We start from the raw sequence: 22,429 nt of genomic DNA on the forward strand, positions 1-22,429 counted from the left end.
ATGCACACCTTTGTTTTCAGTGATCGTATCAGGAAGGTGGGCACCCACTGATCTGATTTTTAGTTCTTTGATGTCTGATAATTGGTCCCTTCTGCACCTCGTGATCAGACTGGCTGGTGTGCTTCTTCCATGTGGGCTTTGATGCTTCTCAGCTGGATGGACGCTTGTTTACCTTCAAGCCTTCAAGACCTCAGACACCATATCTTTTGATAGCTGAGCACTGTTAGCTCTCTTCATCACATTTGCCCATGCACACGTTTGTCTTCAGTGATTGTGTCAGTAGAGCGGGCACCCACTGATATGGTTCAATAGGAACCTGTTTTTCTGTGATAGTTTCACTGAAGTTTACAACAGAATATATGTTTTAAAAAAGAATTCCAACCTGTATTTCCTTTTGGGCAAGGCTTTCATAGCAGTATGAGAGTATAGATGGGCTGATACAATTTGTAGTTCAGAGAGCGAAGCCTGTCATTTTAGTCTCAAACCCTGCCTTATATACACTTTAAGAGTTAGTTTTTCGAAAAATAACATGATATAGGAATAATAAGATAACAACGCCTCTAAAGAATTTGGGGAAATATACTTTATACTATGAAATCCTATAAACGAAAGCATCTCACATCATAAGAATTAGACATTTCCTATGAGAAGACTGGTAGCCAAGGGGTTTTCAATTCAATATACCACAGATACAAACAACTTTCTCCTCATAGGCACACAGATACACACACCCACACACATACATATCAGACATATATACATAGATAATATGTATATATACCTATCTATTCCATCTCTCTCCTTAGAATTCCCACTTTTTTTCATTTTGTCTTCTAGATTCTTTTTTTTTTTTGGTGGTATTCCATTTTGGTAAATAGAAAAGTGAAAGAAGAATGTGTTTGAAAACCTGCTCAGAGAATGAATTTCAATGTGGCTACTGTATTAGAGGATGTGAAATCTTGGCGTGATCACCGTTGCATATATTATTGGATTTCAACTCTTGGGAACCCCTACCTAAACTCATTTTGAGATACTCACACAGTAGGTCAATTGGCTGAGGTTTCCTGAGACTAAACGCTGTCCTGACATGGAAAGTAAGAGCACATGTCCCACCATCTTTCTTTCTTTTTGTTCTACTAGGGCAAGAGGATTGTCAAATTTATAGAATGAAAGCATGTGGTTTTCAAATTTGTGTCTGCTTGTCTACCTCCCTCTCATCTTGCTTTCTCCATCTCCCGCTCTTCCTTAACTTAGTTCATGATTTTGAAATTTCAATCATATTCTCAGCAAAACACTTTTAAAAAAATTATTAGGAGCTCTTACAGATATTATCACAATCCATAGTTCCATTAGATCAAGCATAATTGTACAATTGCTGTCATCATTTTCAAGACATTTTCTTTCTTCTTGAACTCTTTGATATCAGCTCCCCTTGATCAGCTTTGAGATCAGCTACTCTCCCCCACTTCCAAAGCCCCACAGACCTTTAATATATTATATATGATTATTATTATTATTGCCAATATACCTTATAGTATGGGTTTTCTGTGCAAAGGAATGTAGAAAGTCAAAGACAAAGCTTAAGGCAAGTAAAGCCTGTACAGAATGAAATCTTTGGTTGGATTAAACAAAAATGTCAAATTTTAAAACCCCAGCTTATATGCAAAAGGAAAATGGTACATAAAAAGACTGTCATTGATGCCATCAGGGTGATTCTGACTCACAGTGACCCTATAGGAGAGGGTGCAACTGCCCCTGTGGGTTTTTAAGACTCTATGTACAGGAGGACAAAGCCACATCTTTCTCCCTCTGAATGGCTGGTGGTTAGCAGCCCACCGAGCAACCCACGATGCCCACCAGGGCCCCTGGCCCCACGTGATAGATGTAAAACTACTTACCGTATGTACTCCAGTATAAGCCAACCCTCGTATCAGCTGAGGCACCTAATTTTACCACAAAAACAGCATTAAAATGTGCTGAAAAACTCGGCTTATATGCAGAGAGTTGGTTAAGACTTTACCAATTGGTTAGTAAATTGTAGCTGAAGGATTGACGCTTTGCTAAGGATAATAGTCACCAACTATCAAGTGCGAATAACTCTGTGAAACCTTTCCTTTATTTTTTATCTAATATAGCATTCCAGATAGAATGTTTCTTCACTCTAAACATGTGCATGTGCTTATACACACACAGTAACAATGCAACAAAAGACACACACCCTCTTCCACTAGCTTTACTTTTGAAAAACAAATGCTAACCCACACCTTGTTTAATCGGTGCATTTCTATGGAGGAGAGAAGATTCTCTAAATCAGAGTTGAGACATGAGCATGAAAAAGCCAGTGACACAAATAACTTAGAAACCAGAAAAAGTTTAAAAAATAAAAACTTCCATTCTGATGCTATAATTTGGGCATGTTAGGCTACATTATAATTTGATGTCATGAGTCATTAGATCTTAACATTAAATTAATGACCATGGCTCAGTTGGCAGCATGGGCAGTTTTATATAATAAGTGAAAAGAAAGAGAAAGAAAGGAGTAATGTCTACTTTCCTTGGTACCATCTGGCTAACCGTTTCCCCAATGCTTCTCCAAAGCAGTGAGAAGAATAAACAATGCTATTTCTGATTGGTTAGGCATTGAAGATGGAGATACCAAATGGGGGGTGGGGAGGGGGGGAATCTCAAATACAAAGAGAAAGTCTATTCTTTTCTGAATTCCTTTCTCCCGCATAAGCACAGAGAACCTGCTTAACAGAATCATGGTTTGTCCAAGTGCAGACCTAAACAGCTTTCTGCAAGCTTCTGTAGCAGTGGTCCTCAACTTTATGTCAGCACAAGAACCACCAGTAGGCTCTTAAATGATTCCGATTCCCTGGCCTGTCCCTAGAGAGTCAGCTCTGACCTACTGCATTTATAGTAGCATCCCAAGTAAAGCTGACATAAGTGTTTTGTGGATCTCCAGAAACACCCCTTTAGTTTGGCTCTATCATTTGCCAGAGGATAAACCTGAGGTTCTCAATGCCACTGACTCCAAGATTACACAGGCTAGTAGTGGTCAGGATAAGAATACAGACCTCTCATTCCATAGAATAAGATACTTTGTGCTCTCTGATATACCATATGACTTCTACAAAGAGTTCCTCCAAAAATCTGTCTGTTCACATTTTTGATTTGCTGCATTATTTTAACTACTCACTCAAGACATGTTCTGGCCTCTTACAAAGAATGAGGCTCTATCATCTATCCAGCTTCAATAAATGGCTGTTAAATGAGAGCAAGGGCAACATTCGGGGCGAGTGAAATAAAGAAAGCCTGGGTGCAGGCACAGCGATGTGAATGCATTGTCTGTCTAGTCCCATGTCACTGGAAAAGAAAAAGGAGAGAGAAGCACAGACAGGACGGTATTGGCATGGATGGGACCAGATGGCAATAAAATACCTTTGGGCAAAGTATTGAGAAAGAAAAGCAAATAGGGAAGTAGAAATATAAGCAATTATATTGCTATATGATAGGTAGTTTAAGATTTAATTTTATTTTATATAGTTACTGTCAAGAGAATTTTGCAGCTTGGTAACCAGGGAAGTTATCTGATTTATCTTCTGGTGTTTGGGGGTGGGGATGGGGGAACAGCTTAGCTTAACTTAATAAACAAAACATCAGTATTACTGGTCCACATCCAGTTCTTTGCCTGGAGACAAGTCCAGGAAATACTTTGGAGAGGAGGGGGAATTTGGGCTACGACTTGAGGCAGGTGTGGGAGTTAGCCAGGCAGAGGAGGAGAGAAAGGGCTTGCTGGGCCAAGAGAACCTCTTCTCTTGACCTGGATAATGCCTACTTTCTGTTTATTATTCAGCTTCAGTTTATTTTACGAGAAACTTTTGGTGGCAGTTGAAAACATGGCCCCCAAACTTCTTGACACACCATGGCAAGGTGAAGTTACTGCCCCATGCCCTTTCACTGGGCGTCTGTGATTGTGTGTCCAACAGATGATGGCAGAAGTGAAACTTACTTAGTTTGTGGCTCTGGCAAACTTTAAGAACCTGGCAGCTTTCATTTTCTGTCCCTTGGGATGCTTCCTCTTGTGACCCAGGCATTATGCTGCGAAAAAGCCCCAACTGCTCTGGGGAGAGGCCCACATGAAGAGACACTGAAAGCCAGCATCAATTTGCTGGCCATGTGAGTGAGCCCTCTTGGAAGCAAATCCTCCAGCATCTGTCAACCTGCCTCTGAAGCTGTCTGGAGAGCAGAGACCTGGAATCCCACTGAGCTTCACCTCAATTGCAGATCCGTGAACAAAACAAGTAAGATTTCTTGGTTGAAGCCATTGTACTTGGGGCTTGTTTGCTACATAGCCAAAGATAAGCAGAACACCTTCACTGAGCCTCCTCATACGATACGCAGGTGGGATCTCGTCCTTGGGGGCCACCAAAGGACACTCTACTCACCTTTGTTATAGTTTTTACTTCCTGTGGCTCATCTTCCTGTCCTTTCCCCTCCTCTTATCACTATCAATTCACCTGAAGGCAAGTGCCTATCTTATTCCTTTCAGGTTCTGTGGCAGATCCCCCTTCTCACTATCTATCATGAACCGCCCTGCTCAGTAATCCTGTCAAAAAGTACACTCTCCCACTATGGTTCGAGACAGAGGGGATGCACACACAGTATAGATCACTTGAATGTAAAAAAGTCTTGAAGGTCATGGATGATAAGTAAATTTAGAGCTGTCTTATCAATCCAACCATCATATTCCAATCATGACACTAGTTTTCTACTGCAAAACATAAAATGTCAATGTTTTGCCATAGCCGATGAAAATGCTATCTCTACTCATTTTGGTCTTTAAAACTGCAACGTAGAACAGTTTCCCAACCATTTGTGAAACTACTGTGAAAACTAAAAATAGGATTTATGGCATAAATCATTGGGAAGCATGCCCGGTCAGGTGGTTCCTAAATATCTAGGTCTCATTCGCTTTAGGGTCATTGCCTTGAATTGAATCCAATATTAAATTGTTGAATTGGGAGCATAGGACCGAGGTGAAATGTGCTTGCCTCCAGACAGCAGGTTGAAATGCTGCTTTCTGCAGAGAATAACTTTTTCTGTAAATCCCAAGAAACAATACATTGTAAAAGGTGTTAGATGCAAATAAAAGTTAGAGGAAAACTGTTATCTTCTGGAGAATTTAAAGATTACATTTATAATGACACACACTGTTGTTCATTATACTACAACAAATATCAAATAGCCAACCTGCTAATAGACATCTGAAGGACAACCACAGATATAGGACCACATGAAAGTAATTTGTTGCTTTCTTACTATCAGGAAAGAGATAGTCTTCTATCTAGACTAATATGATCTTCGGTGGGGAATAATTTATGCCTCTCGTATTCATGAAACTCTCTTTCATAACCAGGTGTAATGGTTTCTTTTACCTCTTCAGGGAATGTCTTATTTATGCACAGGCCTTTGTTCAATAACCTTTCTTTAAAGATTGATGCTGTTAAACATGAAAAAAAACAATGTGAACTTTCTGACATTTTATTTTAATGTAATTTAGAAAACCACATAAAACTGCAAATGGACCTCATGCGAAATGGAAATCACACTGCAAATGGACCTCATGTGAAATGGAAATCACATGCTGACAACCTAAATTATTTTGAATATTATTAGTCCTTGACTAATACCTGAAATATTCTATTATCGGAATTATTAAATGTATAAGAGAGACAGTAACAAAGTTCATCTTCAAAATAAATTGTAAACACAAGACTATGGGTCTTTGATATTACTCCCCCAACGGACACTTTCCAGAGTTTCCAATGAAAAGTGGGGCACAGCTATGGACCACATGAAGGAGTCTTTGTTTTCTGTCTAGAAAATACACCACCAAAGAGCTCGAGTCCTCAAAATATCTTTGAGATTAGAGGAATGGATGAGGAGAAAGTGCCATGTAATTCCTTGACTTTTTCTATTCTTCTTTGGAGACGGAAGAACTGAAATTCTATGGATATTGTCCAGAGGCTGGTGGAGGTCAGAGAAAGAGAAAGAATGGTCCCAGCCCTCAGATTGTCTTTGGTGCTAGTTCTGCATAAGATTCGTGGAAACTAATTGTGAAAAACAAAACCAAAACTAGATTGCCCTACCCATAAGCCATTAGTGTTATTTCCTAAATCACTCAAGCTGTGTGCAGAAAAACATTACTTTCAACAGAGATTATTTTAGACAATCTCAGAGTCTCCAGTTTCAATGAAAGGGAAAGGTGGGGAGCCAATGTTATTCCCTAAGGAAGTCATCATGAAGGGTACAATGTCTATTAATTTTCAATGTGGCATATTTATTCTCAAGAATGGGGTATTAAAGTCTGTTTCTATTTGGAGAATTTAAAGAGCTTTCCAAACATAAGTCAATATTGACATTTGAAAAAGAAAATCTATTGCAGGTCATTAATCTTTCCTTAGTTAGAAAACACCATTAATCTGTTTTCAAAAACCAGTTTTGACACTCAGGTTAGCCAAGATTTGGACCTAGTTTCATGAATTCACTCATCTCTTAGTAAGTCATTTATTATAAAAACCAAGTGAGGATTGTGACCTTAAGATGCTGATAGCTTAATAAACATAATTAAAGAATATATATATATATGATATTAAATATATATAAATTAAGCCTGGTCATAATAATAACATAAAATTAGCTATACACATATTCAGCGCGCTCTAAGAAGAAGCTGATGAGGATCATCTAAAGGCTTTGAGAAGTCAAGAGCATGTTTAAAATAGGGAATTCATTTCATTCATTCGTTTGACAGATATTTATCAAATACTACCATGTACTGGGAATCTATAAAGGACTAAAGGAGATGAAATCCTTGTCTAGATATACTTTATGTAATAGTTATAATCTAAGCTGTGCATTGTTGCTGTTGGTTTTCATTGCAACAGTGTTGATTCTGATTCATAGACATCTTATGTGCAACAAGAAAAACAAAGAAGTCCCCATACCTGCACCATCCTCACAATTATTGCCATGTTTGAGCCCAGTTCTGCAGCTACTGTGTCAATCCATCTCCCTGAGGGACTTCTTTGTCACTGACCCTTTCCTTCACCAAGCATGATGTCCTTTTGCAGAACTGGTACCCATGAACAATATGTCTACCATCAAATAATTAAGAGACAATCTGACATAACAATATGTAGGTTGTATTGAAACAGTAGTGGGGAGGGGGAGAACCAACTAAAGAGAAGTAAATCACCATGAGATTTGGGTCTCTATTCAAGTCCTCCCATAATGCAAGAACACTTTGTTCTAATAACCTGGCATTCTGTGATGCTGACCTTCCCAACACAATCGCTGAAGTCAAAATGGGTACATAAGCAAATGTGGTGAAGAAAGCGGATGGTGCCTGGCTATTAAAAGATATAGGGTCTGGGGTCTTAAAGGCTTGATGTTTAACAAGCAGCCATCTAGCAGGGAGGCAATAAATCCCACATGGGAGAAGCACACCAACCTGTGTGATCATGAGGTGTGGCCAGGATTGGGGATCAGGGATCAGGCATCAGAAGACCCAAAACAAACAAATCAATCAATGCAAATGATGGGGGTCAGAGTGCAGACCCAACGCCCATCTGTAGACAATTGGACATGCTCCCACAGAAGGGTCAGAAGGAAGGAACTAGTCAACTAGGGTGCAGCAAAGCACCGATGAAACTCAGCATTCCTCTAGTCCTTTAATGCTTCCTTCCACTATCATGACCCCAGTTCTACCTTACAATTTGGCTACACAGGAGCATGTACATTGGTATAGATAAGAGCTCTCAATACACGGAATCCAGGACAGAGAAATCCCCCAAGAACAGTAATGGGAGTAGTGATACTATGAGGGTAAGGGAGGGTGGGGAGAGAAGGGGGAAAATGGGGAACTGACCACAATGATTGATATTTAACTCCTGGGGGACGAACAACACAAATATGGGTGAAAGGAGACAGCGGATGGTGTAAGATATAAAAATAATAACAATTTATAATTTATCATCAGTGGTCCATGCGGGTGGGAGGGCGGGGGTGGGGGGAGAGAAAAAATGAGGAACTGATACCAAGGGCTCAAGCAGAAAGAAAATGCTTTGAAAATGATGATGGCAACAAATGTACAAATGTGCTTGACACAATTGATGTATGGATTGTTATAAGAGCTGTAGAGGCCCCAATAAAATGATTTTTAATAATAAATATATAAATATAATTATCAAGGTATTAACATTCTTCATAATGTCATCCTTTTAATAATAAAAGTTTTAAGTTTGTTCATTAAAAAAGGTAATGAGATCATTAGATCAATTAGACATTAGATCAGCATTAAGAAATGAATGGTTGCAAAGATCAAATGTACAGATCTTGAAAATGAACTAGAAAATGGGGCAAGGGAAAAAGAGATGTGGAGATGACAGTGGTTTAAAATCTCCCTGGCTGAAAAGATGAATAACAGGAAGAAACTATAGACTTGGTAAACTAGATATGGCCGAAATGAGTTATATTGAGCTTATAATGTCTGTCAGACTCAAATATCTCAAAGGGTAAAATATGGGGCAGATTCTGGAAAGCAATAAAAATGTTTAAATCACTGTCTGGAAGAGTTGGGCAGAAACTGTTATCAATGTAATGCCTAGCATATATCTGCCACTCAGTAACTATTGATTGACTATTGAATGAAGAACAAATAGATTACTGAAAACAAAAAAGAGCACCTCAAACAGAAAGACCCTCTAGGAAAGAAAAGAAGGTATGAGTGGTTACAGTTAGTATATGACCCCCCAGGAAGTTAAAAGGTAAGACTTTTTTTTAGAGTATTGGAGTGAATGAGAGTATCAAATTATGCACCAATTTCTAGAGAGATGACAGTTTTGTAAAAACCATCACATTTGGTAGTTATGGAACGTTCATGGAGAAGGAGATGTAGAAACCAAATAGAAAAATGTGAAGGAAAGATGAAAGTATGTGAAGAAATATTTTCATTAATCAATAAATTCATTTTAAGTGAATTATTTGCAAATCCCTTGTGATTTTGACAGTTACCTTGAAATGCTGAGTCAGTTTAGAGTGGTTGGTTGGATCTAAAGAGGTTAAATTTAGGTCTCAATGATGGCCTTAAGTTGTGTGACCTTAAGGGAAATTATTCAGCTAGACATAGCTCCGGTTTTCTCATCTGTAAAAAGGATGTGATGATAGTGTATCATGAAAACAAAACTCATAACTTAATGCCTGTCATGGAGTAAGTGTTCCAAAAAACGTTCAGTATGATTATTACCTTTCCTAATAATACTGGAGCCCCGGTGGTCCAGAGGACTCGGTGTTGGTCTGCTAACTGCCAGGTCTTCAGTTCAAACCACCAATAGAGACAGAGGAGGAGGTCTGCTCGCATACAGGTTTCCCGTTTCAGAAACTCTATCTGGGCTCGCTATGCATTGGAGTTGACCCAACAGCAGTGCGTTTTGGTATCCTACTAACAGAAAACCTAAAAAGAAATTGTGATAGGCTTTTATTTTACGGAATTGCTCCTCTAGTCTGCTGTGATCAAACTCAAAATAGTTGATTTTCCATGAAGTAGTAACATCTAAGTTACTTTACCTCTCTAACTTCACTCTCTCTCTGAAATGAAAATGGAAATAATAATCATTCTTAGACCAGAGGTATCCAGTGAGAATCAAAAGAGAAAACAAATCTAAGAACACTTTGATCATGGTGGAAATGAAAAATTTAGGTATCATTATTATTCTCATGATTAATTAATAGAGCTCAGATTCATCAATATGTTTAAAGAGTACAACATCAGATTTATATCTTCCATTTGACTTTTGTCTAATGGTAATTCATAACATTAATAAGGACGTTTCACTTGGAGAAAGCATTCTCAAAGTGCTTTTATATTTATTACCCGATACGATCCTCACAAAAGCTCTATGAGGAATAAAAGACAAGGGTTCTTAGGGGCTATCCACATTGACTTGTCAGTAGGCACACTGCCTTCTCACCTACGTGGGCCTTCCCCTGGGTTTGTAGTAATACTGCTACAAAACCCAGTAATTGAATTAGAAAGTTATTCAATTTGGTACTGTTCCAGGACCCAAATGATCTGGTATTATTACAGGGAATTGCTTACTTTTTGTGGCGATAACCAGAAAAACAGGTTCTAAGGTTTTCCACACATTTGATGGACATATTTAGATATGAAAGGGATCATGATAACATTGTCCAGAATGTGAAAATACCTACAATCAAATGACTAATCTAAACAGATACTGCAGTAAGTGGAAGGAATGGTTTCTTATTTCATCATTGAACCTCCCCTCCCCTGCAAGGCGAGCAGCGAGGGCAGAGTAAGAGAGAATGAATTAATTCTTATCATTGGCTATAGTTAGATTTCCTTTCCTCAAAGGAGCCCTGGTGAGTGCTGGGTTACGAGTTGGGCTGCTAACCACAAGGTCAGCAGTTCAAAACTACCAGCTGCTCCGAGGGAAAAAGAAGAATTTTCTACTCTAGAAAAAATTTACAGCCACAAAACCCCACGGGGGCAGTTCTGCTCTGTCCTGTAGAGTCACTTATGGTTTTTCCTCAGGTGATAAAAACCAGTTCTGAACATTGGACCTCTTTGTTGATTCCTTTTTAAAAAAACTAGAACTGATTTCATTCTTTCCTTTTTGATACTGTACATGATTCAAGAACTGCAGTGTCCCAAACTGCAACTTCATAAAGGAATGACTATAGCAAGAATATGATCTTGTCACACTCGAATCCTTTATTCTTCAGTATTGCAATCCATAGTGCTGTGAATGTGGATGGCTTTTTGATAGGAGCTACACGCAAATAAAAGAGAAACTAAAACGTCAATGTGTGGGTGAGAGAAAATAATTGATTGTTCTCATCGGAAAGATCTTAGATACATTACCCAAGTGATGTTAGTTCTTAGCTGTCTTCAGTCAATTCCAGCTCATGGCGAGCACGCATGTGTAGAGTAGAATTGCTCTACAGGGTTTTCAAGGCTGTGATATTTTCTGAAGCAGATCACAGACTTGTCTTCCTGAGTGTCTCTGAGTAGGTTTAAAGGCTAATCTTTTGATGGATTAGTAGTTGAGGGCTTAACCTTTTGTAGCACCAGGGAGCTGTGTGAGTTTTGCTGATTCTTGGACCTCTCCCCTGGCTCAATCACAAAGAGGGCTCCCATAATTATGTCCCCTTGCGTCATGAAGAGTGGCACCACTTGAGCCCAATTCTGTTTTACAGAAATATTTTGGAGACATGCAGGTGTGTTTCGGAATGAACCATGTGGACATGAAGGAAACAATGATATGGATTTAGCTGTTGTGGCTCCTAGGTGCAATGGAGTTGATGTTTCCACTGAGCAACCCTGTGTGACACAGCAGGCCTGCCCCTGTGGTTTCCGGATATTTAGCTTTGCAAAACAGATCCTCAGTCCTTTCTCCTACGGAGATGCTAGGCATGTCACCCGTTACTGTGACCTTTTGGTGAGCAGCCTAGTACTTGACATCTGGGCCACACGAGCTCCTTGATAGGCACAACACCATTTATTTCTAGGTTTTCCATTTGTCCTTTATTTATCTTCAACCTAGATCTTTCTTTTAAGTTTCCATGAGCAGCAAGAGTCTCATCACTATGCCTCGCAGGTACTTTAATATTCCCCAACCGCACCCCAGCTCCGTGGGGAAGTGAACTTTCTTAATATGGTTCTTTTACCCACTTCTCTAGAATGCCCAACAAACGCTTGATGGAATTCTGTCAACAGGAAATGTGTAACACTAATAAAGGGGATTGGTCCGTTTTTGTGACCACTCTCCTGGCTATAAGGATGAGCTGCCTTTGAAGCATCAGTAGAGGGAGAAAGCCCAAGACCACTGGAAAGAGCGTGTTCCAGAACTCTGTCTGAAGTGGCAAAAGCTGAGATCTGAGGTCTGTGGCATGAAGACCCTGGGACAGAGCAAAATGGGCAGTGCCAAGACTGTGGGACTGTGAGGCTGGGTGACAAGTGGACTGGCTTTCTGGACCATAGAGGCAGAAGTCAAGGGATCACTTGTCTGAGACTCTGGGAACTGGAGAGAGACTCGGCTGCTGGTTGAGGAGGGGTTTTGCTGTGGACCAAAGACTCTCTCCTTACTGTTTAATGACCCTGGCTTTTGGCAACCTGTTACCTTCCATAATAAACCTCCACCATTTTGAGTCCTTCCTGTGAGTTCTGTGCAGCTACTGTCATGAGTGATTGAACCCAGCATACATGTAGAGTGACATGAGAGTAACAGTGGGTGTCAGTATAGGTAAAGGCTGGCAGGTGGAGACATGCCTGACTCTTGCCTTGTGGTGATAGCAAAGCCAGAGGAAGTCATAGAAGGTCCCACGTTTACTGTAACCTCCCTCCCCATGTCTGGCTCTTCTGGAATTCTGCAGCTCCTCGAAGGCACCTTGATCACTCAGTCATGCAAATCAGGAAGCAGGCAGTGACTCCTCATTTTCCCTCCCACAAAATAAATCATAACGTGGAGTTTACTTCCAAAGAGCTCACACAGCTGTTTCATTTGCTCAGGCACACCACCTTAATGATCGTCTCTTTCTTGAAATATTTGTTACATAAGTAACGTTCTAACTGGTGTCCTGCATGGGTCCCATAGCTCACCAATACATTCCCCTCATGGCCACAAAACACAACCCTAATTAGTCCCTTTCCTTGCTTAACATTGTGCTATGACTTTCTTTTCTTTTTTTTTTTTTTTACAAAGGAGTTTATTAACTAGCTCCAGCTAGGGCCCAAGTCCCAGAGCACCAACGCACTGGCCTTCTCAGAGATAAGGACCATGCTGTGACTTTCTAAAGACTTATTGCCATACCCAAACTCTTCAAGATAGGTGGCAACTCGCTTAACCGCCCCCTCCCTAACACACACACACACACACACACACACACACACACACACACCATTGCTATTGAGCTTATTCTGACTCATGGCGATCATATCGACAGAGGACAAGTGCTCCATAGGGTTCCCAAGATATAAGTTTTGACAGAAACTGGTGGGTTTGAACAGCAAATCTTTTGGTTAGCCACTGAATGTGTAACCAGGGTGTCACCTGGGCTCCTCACCCATTGAATACCCAAACCCACATGCAAATCAGACTCACTGCCATTAAATCTATTCCAACTCCTAGCAACCCTATAGGACAGATTGGAACCGCCCGGTAGGTTCCCAGTGCTATCTTTACAGTTGCAGAAAGACTTATCTTTCTCCTTTGAGAGGCAGGTTAGTTTCAACCACTGACCTTGTGGTTATCAGCTCAATGCATAACCCATTACACAATCAGAGTTCCTCATACCCATTGAATCACACCCAAACCCCAAAACACACATACACAGGCACACACACACACACACACCATTGCTATTGAGTCAATTTTGACTTATAGCGATGCTATAGGATAGAACAGAACTGCCTCTGTGGGTTTCCAAGACTGTAACTCTTTACAAGAGTAGCAAGTCTCCTCTTTGAATCGATGAGTGTATAACAGAGACTCGGGGGTAAGGCAATAAGGCAATCGGTAAAATCAGTGGTCTTTCAGCCTATAAGGCCCATACTCTTATTTCCCATTCGATGCTGTCTTTCTACATAATTTAGCCCCTGCTGATCTTCTGATCTCATTGCTTATGAAATCCACCCCCCAGCCATAAATAAATACTGTAGATTCTCAAACTACCTCACTGTGCAGGCCTTCGGACATGCGGTTTACTCTATAAACAAGGTTTCTTTAAACCTTGTGTACCTGGCTAACTCCTAAAAATTACTTCTAACCTGACTTTCTCTAAACAGGGGTTCCTAACCTTAGCTGCATGTTAGAACCATATCCAGGACATGTCAAGGAGGAGTTCAATCTGAAGCTCGGTGAGTAGAACCCAGGCTCAGCCTTTTGAAAAGCTCTCCAAATGACTCCAATGGACAAACAAGGTTGAAAACCACTTTTTAGGTAAGGCCCCTGGCCTCCCTGGTGGGCTTAGCTTAATCATCTTCTGTTTCAACTGGAGCCCTGTCTATTCCTTTGTTATGACACTCATCACAGGATTATAATTTTGTCTTAATATATCTGTCTTGACATCTGGAATATAAGCCGCTCAAAAGAATCATTTATTCTTTAACAAAAAGCATTTTGAATATATGATTATGTTACATAGTAACAGAATATGTACACACACACATACAAATCATACGTGAAAGTACAGCTGAAATAAAAATTTCACAAAACAATACTGATCTTTTTCCTTCTCCTCCTTTTCAGACTAATCTAGTCTATTCATTTTTTCTATTAAAATATGGCTTGAGATATCTGAGGGTAGGGGGATGTTGGGTGCAGGGAGGGGGAAGGGGGAGAAAGGGGAAACCCATCACAAGGTTGGATATATAGCCTCCCCTCCCCAGGGGGATGGGTAACATAAAGGTGGGTGAAGGGAGACAACAGACCGTGTAAGACATGAAAGGAACAATAATAATATATAATTGATCAAGGATTCACAAGGGTTGGATGAAAGGGGAAAAAGAGGAGCTGATACCAAGGGCTCAAGTAGAAAGAAATTGTTTTGGAAATATATGTATAATTGTTATGGCAATATATGTATAAGTATACTTAATACTATTGAATGATGGATTGTTATAAGATTAGTAAGAGCCCCCCCCATAAAATGATTAATTAAAAATAAAATAAAATATGGCTTGATACTGATTAAATTGATTGCATAGCCCAGTACTGAGTCTGACATGTGTTTGAAGAGCATTGTTTTATTCATATTTGTATTGCTAGCTCTAATACCATGCTACTCACCTGACAGGTGTTTGTTAAATATTTTCAGAATTAATCAAAGTTCTCGGGGATTTCATATATATCATAGTTTTTGTTTTGTGTGTATCCAGAGCTGTACACACTTATTACCAAGTATAAGAAACATATCACGATTCACTTTACTCCTTAGATACTAAACAAAGCTAAAAGTTTAAGATGCACATATACATGTCAAATCGGATCATCCCAACACAAAGGGATGTACAAGATTTCTTTTTTGGTAGAATCAGAGATACTTAGTGTACCTCTCTATCCTAAGCTATTTCAGGAAACATGATCATCTAAATGTATTCATCATATACAACCACTATAGAAAGCTATATGGCACCAGGTCAAACACCCGGGGATAGAAATGCTGTCTGATGCAGCCGTTCATCAGCTGGGTGTACATGCTAAAGTAAGAATCATAGCACCAACAGGCAGATGAGCGCTCATGCTCACTGCAGCACTCTTCACAACAGTAAGAAGATGGAAGCAACTGCAATGCCCACGAGTAGAAGACAGGATGAAGAAACTGGTACCTACACACGATGGAATATTACGCAGCCCCAAGGAACAATGACAAAACCATGAAGCACTCCATGCCATGGGTGGACCTTTCATGGAAAACATTATACTCAATCACCAAAGGACAAATATTATATGAGACCACTTATTATAAGCGAAATACTTATACAAAAAAAGAGAGGGGGAGAGAGAGAAAGATGTTCATACTAAAGGGAACAGACTTTGGAGACTGTGGGCATTGGGGTAAGGGAGGGAAGAGAGGATAACCTACTAAACAGTGGGAGGGTGGTACCTTTGCTCTAATGGGTGACAGTAACTCAGAGGAGGAGAAGAGGAATCAAGGAGCGGGTGAAGGGTTCACTGTTGAACTGAAAGTTAATGACTGAAATGTAACCCTCTTCCCCACCTAATATATAATAAGAAACGTGGAGAAATAATTTACACATGATATGAATTGTGCTGTTATATTGCATTCTCCCATTTTCCTGTGGACTTACCAATGGACCAAGGATTTTTTAGAAACAAGGAAATTACGTCCCCCAAATCAATAATCTTCTATTAGAAATCTAGAATATGTTAGTCAATTTGCAAGAGTACTTAGATATATAGTTCAAAGTTTCTCAAACTTGTCTTGCTTTTATTTAGTAGAAGGGAATTTTTTTGTCCCAGAAGGTGAAGCTAGGAGGTGACATGAATAAAAACAAAGTCCCCAAACTGACTGCCATACATTTGATTCGGACATCTAGCAGCCCTAGAGGACAGAGTAGCCTTGGTGGGTTACTGAAGCGTCAAGTCTGTAGGAGAGCAGAAAGCCTCGTCTTTCTCTCTCAGAGTTGCTGGTGGGTTTGGAACTACTGATCTTGTGGTCAGCCACCCAATGCACAACCCACAGTACCTCTGGGGGGTGGGGTGGTGGTGGTGGTGGGGAATGGGTCCGTAAAAACAAATCCGGATTACAGGACTCAGTGATTTGAAAACTATGGTCCCCAGACTTGTCATGAGTCAGAGAAAAGGAGAAAGGAGATATCAAATACTGATCATTACTTAATTTCCTTTTTCTGAGGACAAGATTCTTAACTAAACCACCATCATGACCACGCCTCAGATGCTCATGAAGCACTGGTGGTGTGGTGGGTTACTTACTCATTGAGCTATTAACTGCGCGAGTTGCAGCTCAAACCTACCCGAGGCACCAAAGAAGAAAGATTTACAGTCTCCAAAATCCACAGGGGCAGTTCTATTCTGTCTTATGGTGTCATTTGGAGTGCAATGAACTCAATGGTAGCAAATTTGGTATTTTTGGTTTTATGGCGATGGCTCTACTCCACCCACACCCACATACTTTCCTACAAATTGAGGTTTAAACGGTGTCTTGTGGGCTGGGGGCACTTAGAGAATTAGTTAAGTGTAAAATTCTTGTGAAATATTAGTAAAGATGCAGTCTTTTCATTTTGAGATTATTATTCATATTCCACATTGGAACTTGGACTCATGAACAAATTTATCAACTATCTTAGGCCCAAAGCAGGGAAGGATTTGGAAACAGGAAGAATCTGATTCAATTATAAATAACAGTACTTCATTTTAAGGATAAATTTGCAATTCAAAAACTCCCGAGATGTCACCCCTTCAGGGCTCTCTCTCTATGGCATTCTATAAATATATGGGCTTAAAAATTTCAGGTTGGTTATCAGAAATAGCAATATTTATAAGAAAAGGCCCCTCTTCAAGAAGCATAAAAACAGCTTGGTTTTTAATAAGGCAAGTAGGGAACGCTTGCTTTTCTAATAAACGCAACTCAAACTTACTTGCCATCAAGTCAATTCTGACTCAAGCGACACAGTGGGCTACAAACTGAGCTGCTAACCACGTCAGTGGTTTGAATCCCCCAGGTGCTCCAGGGGAGAGAGATGAGGCTGTCTACTCCCATTAAGATTTGAAGTCTTGGAAACCCAAAGTGGCAGTTTTACTCTGTCCCATAGAGTCTCCATGAATCAGACAAATCTTTCTATTATGAAGTATAAATTCTAATGGCACCAGAGTGGGCTTAATTAGGCGCATTGCCTTCAGGAAGTGATCGTTCTTGCTGTTGTTTGCTGCCCGGGAGTTGGGCTCTCACGTTCAACGTGTTCTCAAGCACAACGGAATAAAATGCTGTCCAGTTACTGCGCCATCCCCATCAACAGTTAGTTGCTTGATGGGACTGTCTGGATCCATAGGCTTTCACCAGAATTTTCTTCTTAGTCCATCTTAGTCTGGAAGCTCTACAGAAATCTCTTCAGCTTCGTAGCAATGCTCAAATATCCACTGACAGATGAGGATTAGCTAGAATTTGAACCCAGGATTCCTGCATTAAAAGTGAGAATTCCACCATGTGTCTGCCCAGAGAACCCATATGTTATGATCACTGCAGGAAGAATTAAGCATCCTTTGATGTGTATGATAAACAAAGAGTTCTAGTAAGAGTTAGGGTCTCCGTATATAGAGAAAACAAACAGGCACAGAGACAAATATATTTACAAAGGTTTTCACCCCCCCCCACCAAGATAAAAATTCAGCGAGAGGGGAGGGATAGGATATTGAGGAGGGAGGAAGGAGAGAGGGAAGGAAGAAGGCGAACCACATTTATGGAGGGTTTAAGAGGGTATTGTTGATTTCATGTGTTAAGATGGGCTGTGTAACTATATACAGGATGTTTCTTTAAAATTGAAAACTAGCCAAAAAATCCCGCAGACCTCAATAGTGGTCTGAGAGGCTTAAAAAAAAAAGGAGGAAAGTAAAACTGAAATGGACTTGGAATCTTTAGTGACAAACAAGTTCACATCAAATATGAAAAACAGAAAAAGAAATCAGATTCCGAGGGAAGAAAGTAAACACTCATTTCGCTGACATTCCAAGACTGCATGCCATCTCCAAAGGTAAGTTTGTGATTTTGCTTTCAAACTTGGCCTTTCCCGTTGATGCTTTTTAACCCCAGGGATCTTGGTCCAATCTGAACAGCTGAAATGCATCATTAGCGATAATCAAAGGTTTAAGTATTTTACAGATTTTGTGACAGCACTGCCCAACCTGTCATCAAATCTAGAGCTGCCTATAAAAGGTCTCTTTACCTACAAAATGTGGTTTCGACTTTAGGCGACTGATTGGAAGTTACAGAAAATACCTTATCAGCTGAGAGGGAATGAGCACATTTGTCTTTGTCTATATAATTTTGAACTCTCAGTTTGACTATAATTCATGACGTTTAACTTTTTCAGGGGCTCGGGTGGCACTGTTGGATGGGGACCTGCGAGATCCAAACCCACTAGTGGACCCGAGGGAGAAGTCTGAGGCTATCTGACCCCTCCCAGCTTTACAGCTTCAGGAACCCCATCTCGAGTCACTATGCACTGGAAGCGAATAATTGGATGTGGGTTATTTTGGATGGGAGATTTTCAAAGTAAATATATTTTTATGAATAATATGGCACAAGCTAACAATTGTTCTGAATATAACCTGTGTATTTGAAAGTGATCAGTTTTCTAGATAGCAAATGTAATTTATTTTACACTCTTCCATAGTAAATATAGTTGGGAGACATGGTAGTTTTTTTTCTTTAGAGAGTCAGAATTTTGTAGTATCTTAGCCTTAGGAATTTAAGTATCAATTCTCATGGCCTCATAATATAGCTATAAATATAAAAGACATATTAGATATAATACTCAACAAAATGAATACTATTTTAAAGCATACTTTTTATTAAATCCCTGATCATTTTCGCAAGGTAATATGCTAAAAATTTACATAATCAACGTTTTACTTGTTCTCCACCATGATTGATGAAAAATGGAGAACCCCTCACATATTAATAACTTTAAAAATTCTATGATGGTTTTAGAAGCACTCGCAAGCTGAAAAAATTTTATTTATGATCTACCATAAAGAAATATGTAACACCCATATATTTTCTAACCATTCATCTAAGAGTGACCAAAAATCTAAATGTGCACGGTTTTTACCTTCTATTACAAGTCATGGGAGATAGCTTCAATGATGAAATCTGGTAATGTTAGCAACACACTCCCTGTAAGTGATAAAACTGACTCAACATGGCTTATGAAGAAACAAGTGGAGTTAGAGGAGGATAAATCAAGAATGATAAATTGAAGAAGCTATAAATTGCCACTGACATATTTTTTGTAGGCATAGGAGCACCAGAGGAAAACAAATATCATATCCAAACATAAAGAAAAGAGGAGAAGAAAATGAACAACAAACAGCAAGGGGAGGGGAGATGGGGAGCACCACTCAGCAAAGGGGGTGAGGATGGTTTTGTGATCCAAACACTGCAATCCATGTCAGTAAATTGTCCCTGTAGCAACGGTTGAGTGGATTATTGTTGCTTTGCTGTAAATATTCTCAACAACAACAAAATAAACAACAGTTACAGGAGAAAATGCAAGACAATTTGTATAGATGGTTTCCCTGTAACATATTAAATACTCAGAAATGGCAACTTTTTCAACCTAATCAACCAATCCTTAGTTCTCAGGCTGAGCAACACCACTTCTTGGCCAAAGTTTGGGGTTTCATATACACGCTTTCCTTGCCCCCGAATAGGTTCTTTTTAGAAGACCAGGGCGGGTTTTCTCTCTTCTCTTCTCCTCCTTGCCCAGATGCTTATATACATTAAATCATATAAAGCAATGATTTTATATTAACTGCAGCCTTTACATGTCCCCAAAGTACAAACGCCAACCATTTTGCAGTTGGCTTCACAAGAATGCTAGATTGGAACTGCTTGACTTACTTGCCATTGTTTCATCAGCTCTCGTACTCCCCTGGAGTCTTCTAGAAGTCGCTCCTTATGAGTGGCATCCTGCAGGACATTGGCAGTTGTCTCTGCTTCTGTAAGCCAGGCAAGGAACTTCTCTAGGTCCAGGGGGAACCGTTGCAGTAATCGCTGAAGTTCTTCCAAAGCAGCCTCTCGCTCGCTCACTCTGTAAAGGAACACATATCCAGATGCAATTCTTGTCAAATACCATAATGGTGTCCCCCAATGAACCCTATGAGAAAAGAAACTGGAGAGAGCGACACAACGGAAAGATCCGACCAAAGATGGAGCCGTGAAAACTCTGAAAAGCAACCAGGAGAAGCAGCGCACAGGACAGCCTACAGTCCGTTCACCTTTGTTTCCACTCCGGCTTCTGCATCATGCAAGTTCGCCGAGAATATTTCTTAACGACCGACAATGAACTAATATTTCTAGTAACCCCCTCCCCCTCCACACACACACACACACAAAAAAAAACAGCTGACACCTTGGACTTTGGAGAGTTTAAAGATGGATATTAAAATAATATTACTTTTTAGGTTTCTAGTTTTTGCTGATCAATTTGAAAGCTTCTTTTAAAATGCTGCAATAGTTTCAGTCAATTTCTATAGTTAACATCTTCAAATCCCTATACCATGCTTATCTGTGATGTCAAGAAACTGGGATTAAAAAAGCAAAATAAGAAAGTCAAGAAAATGCAAATCTAGGGTGGAAAGTCCAACACTGGGGGAAAAAAAAAGAAGGAGATTAGCGGGGAAAGGGGAATAAAATGACTAGCCAGTAGAAAATATTTCATATTTCATTTAAACCACTGTATAATATAGCATTTGCAGGAAACAAGTTTATTATAATTTTTGCATTAGCGTGTGTTACCTGATGTTTATTGAACTGAGATTATTTTGCAAAAGAAAATTTTAGGTAAAGTAGAAAAAACAATAGGAACTTTAAAGGGTTTGTGGGAAAATGGAATGGAAAGATCATGCCATTTTACCATGACGTGTTTGAAGCCCCCTTGTATAATAATATACATCAAGCGCTGCGGTTCATAGATTATAAAACAGACAGACAGAAACTGGTTGCCACCGAGTCAATTCTAATTCATGGTGATTCTATGCACATCAGAGTAGAACTACACTTCATAGGGTTTTTAATGGTTGAGGTTTTGGAAAAAGATAATCAGAGCTTTCTGACGAAGGGCCTCTGGGTAGAGTAGAATAACAGCTTAAGGCCACCCCCAGGTACTGCTCGCCTATAATCCAGCTTCAAACTCATCGCCATTGACTCAATTCTGACTCATAGCAACCCTGTACGATAGAGTAGAACTGTTCCTGTGGTTTTCTGAGACTGACTCTTTACAGGTGCAGACAGCCTCATCTTTTTCCCGAGAAGCAGATAGTGGTTTTGAACTGTTCACCTTGTCGTGGTGAGCAGTGCAATAAGTAACCCATTATCGGTACTCAAAAATGTTAATTCTCTCCCCCAAGCACTTCCCATGTTTCCAATTTCCTGGAGTGGATCAAGCAAATTCACTAATGAAACAAAAATAGATGATTTTTAATTCATATTTTTGGATAATCTGAGGGGCTTCAAAAAGATGATGGAAAAATCCCACTGTTTATAAATTCAATTTTGTCACAGACTTTTTGAAGCCCCCTGGTATACCTTCTGCACATCCTCCATATGCACACATCCACCCTCAGCAAATACCTACATCATAATAGCTAGGGAGCAAACATTGCCTTGGGCAGAAACAGTCCTATCTAAAAAGATTCAGGTAAATTTTGTCTCCAATGAGGAAATTAGTACTCCATTTAAATACCTTATTTTCCTTTTATACTACACAAAAACCTTTCTGGGATTCAACACAAGCTAAAATATGTTTAAAAATCGAACACTTGAATATGACACACACTGCTTGTTAAGATGCGATTGTCGATAATTATGCAAAACTGCAATTTATTTCAGCAGCAACTTTATCATGTGATGTGCAAACCAGGCAGTAAACAACTCCCACCAAGCTAGCGGCAGCAAAGCCCCCCAAAGAGCTGTTTATTCTTCATGGGTGAGGTTTTGCTGAGCACACAGTCTTCCATGGTGTTGTTTCTGTGCTCATACTGGATAAAAATCTTCTGTCTGCATTAACTAGTGAAGGGTAGAATAGGTTTATGAGGATGCTGCTATTGGGGGAAAAAGTAAGCATTGCACTATGCTATTTATT

At 39.7% G+C, this 22,429-nt stretch overlaps 1 protein-coding gene across 4 annotated transcripts in view; it reads right to left on the bottom strand.

Annotated features, from left to right (window-relative positions):
* Nucleotides 1-22,429, bottom strand: part of DMD (dystrophin) — a 2,430,848-nt gene that overhangs the window by 561,465 nt on the left and 1,846,954 nt on the right. For all 4 annotated transcript variants that reach the window (XM_045298663.1, XM_045298661.1, XM_045298660.1 and 1 more), the window contains one exon: nt 20,188-20,377. In XM_045298663.1, coding sequence (XP_045154598.1) covers nt 20,188-20,377 — 190 coding nt within the window. The remainder of the gene's footprint in view (nt 1-20,187; nt 20,378-22,429) is intronic.

Source organism: Echinops telfairi, unplaced genomic scaffold, assembly GCF_000313985.2.
Source record: "Echinops telfairi isolate 266 unplaced genomic scaffold, ASM31398v2 ScPeMD7_7436;HRSCAF=8474, whole genome shotgun sequence".
NCBI classification, from domain to species: domain Eukaryota; kingdom Metazoa; phylum Chordata; class Mammalia; order Afrosoricida; family Tenrecidae; genus Echinops; species Echinops telfairi.